The sequence below is a fragment of the Bombyx mandarina genome, chromosome 02 (genome assembly GCF_030267445.1).
Source record: "Bombyx mandarina strain Sakado chromosome 02, ASM3026744v2".
Lineage (NCBI taxonomy): Eukaryota > Metazoa > Arthropoda > Insecta > Lepidoptera > Bombycidae > Bombyx > Bombyx mandarina.
Window position 1 is genome coordinate 2,176,565 of NC_143209.1, and position 1,575 is coordinate 2,178,139.

At 42.1% G+C, this 1,575-nt stretch overlaps 1 protein-coding gene across 1 annotated transcript; it reads left to right on the top strand.

The window, feature by feature from the left end:
* The first annotated feature begins 264 nt into the window (after positions 1–264).
* On the top strand, positions 265–1,004 carry LOC149503386 (chorion class B protein L12-like). Its single transcript, XM_089734232.1, has 2 exons — positions 265–315; positions 440–1,004. Exons 1-2 carry the CDS (start codon positions 265–267, stop codon positions 875–877), a joined length of 489 nt encoding a protein of 162 aa, XP_089590358.1. The 3' UTR covers positions 878–1,004.
* Positions 1,005–1,575: the final 571 nt, after the last annotated feature.

Here is a 1,575-nt window from a genome sequence, read left to right on the forward strand (position 1 = left end):
GTGTATTCCTTTAAGAGTGATTACACCAAGGTGTTGAAATGTAGAATTGTGAAAAAACTTCTTTTTCCTTGATTGACACGTATCATTTAGCTGTCTCCAAAAGCCGCACCACTAGTTAGGGTAATCTCATTCATACAAAATTTCACAAGATACAGTGATGTAGGTTAAAGTCACGTTTTTTGAGATAGGAAACTTGAGAAATATTCCGTATAAAACAGACACAACTCATATCGAACTCATTCTGAAGTCATTCTGTGAAACAACATGGCCGCTAAACTTATTCTCTTCGTCTGCGCCACCGCCCTCGTACTTCAGGTATGAGATATATTCAATTTAGGCTAATTTATTATGTTACAATTTATATTACTACTAACAAGTTCTGCATTTTCCAAGACGCAATTTTGTTTAAAATATTAATTTTAATGATGAATTGCTTTAGGCTGCTCTAAGCCAGTACCTTGGAGGTTTCGGCGCTGGACTCGGTGGTTGTGGCTGCGGAGGTCGCGGCTACGGTGGTTACGGCTACGATATCGGCGCTGCTGCTGCTCTCGAAGCTTCTAACGGAGGAGGTCTCCCCGTCGTCACCTCCTCTGCTGCTCCTACTGGTCTAGGTGTAGCTTCCGAGAACAGATACGAAGGTACCGTCGGTGTCTGCGGTAACCTGCCTTTCCTTGGTACTGCTGGTGTTGCTGGTGAGTTCCCCACTTATGGTCTTGGTGGCATCGACTACGGTTGCGGTGACGGCGCCGTCGGCATCACCGCTGAGAGAGGCATCGGCTACGCTGGTGGTCTCGGCTATGGCGCTGGATACGGTTTCGGCTATGGAGGCTACGCCGGAACCGGATACGGATGTGGATGTGGTGGAAGAATCTACTGAAAAATGTGTTAAAACCCAGACTGAACCAAACTCTTCGAATTGAAATAAAAGCACATGAAATATCTTTTTTGTTTTCATGTTTTACTAAAACGCAAAAGCAAATCCAATTCTCCATCGATTTTCTAGTTAAATTGAACACAGATAGGTTTGGACAGTTTGAAACCTAAAGCCTTGCTGGTTTTCTTCTTACTTCTAATTTATTGGAGCTATTAGGTTAAAATAAGACAATAGATACGAGATTAAGCAAAGAATTCGGTTGGACGCTGTGATTCTTTGCGCACCGTACACAGAGGAAATTCAACTATGTGCGATATTTCTCTCACCTAGTCTTAACTTAAAAGAAATAATTCAAAACTAATGCATGCGTTGCTTTTTAGAATTTTGATGACAGAGCGAACATTCGGACTGGTGTTCTCGTAGGAAACCCACGTCAATATGAATCTTGTCATCTACTTTCACACACGAATTAATACAAATCTCAGTTGTATGTATTATTGTACGGACAATTATCTCAATGGTAGCGTGATATGGACATGTGATTCGTAGAGAGAAGATGTATGTGAGTAGGAGATGTATGGAAATGATAGTGCAAGAGAGAGGGAAAGAGGTCGATCGAAGACACATGGATGGAGTGTGTCGTGACAATATGAGAGATAGAGAAGTGAGTGTTGAGATGACGGCTGATAGAAGAGAATGGA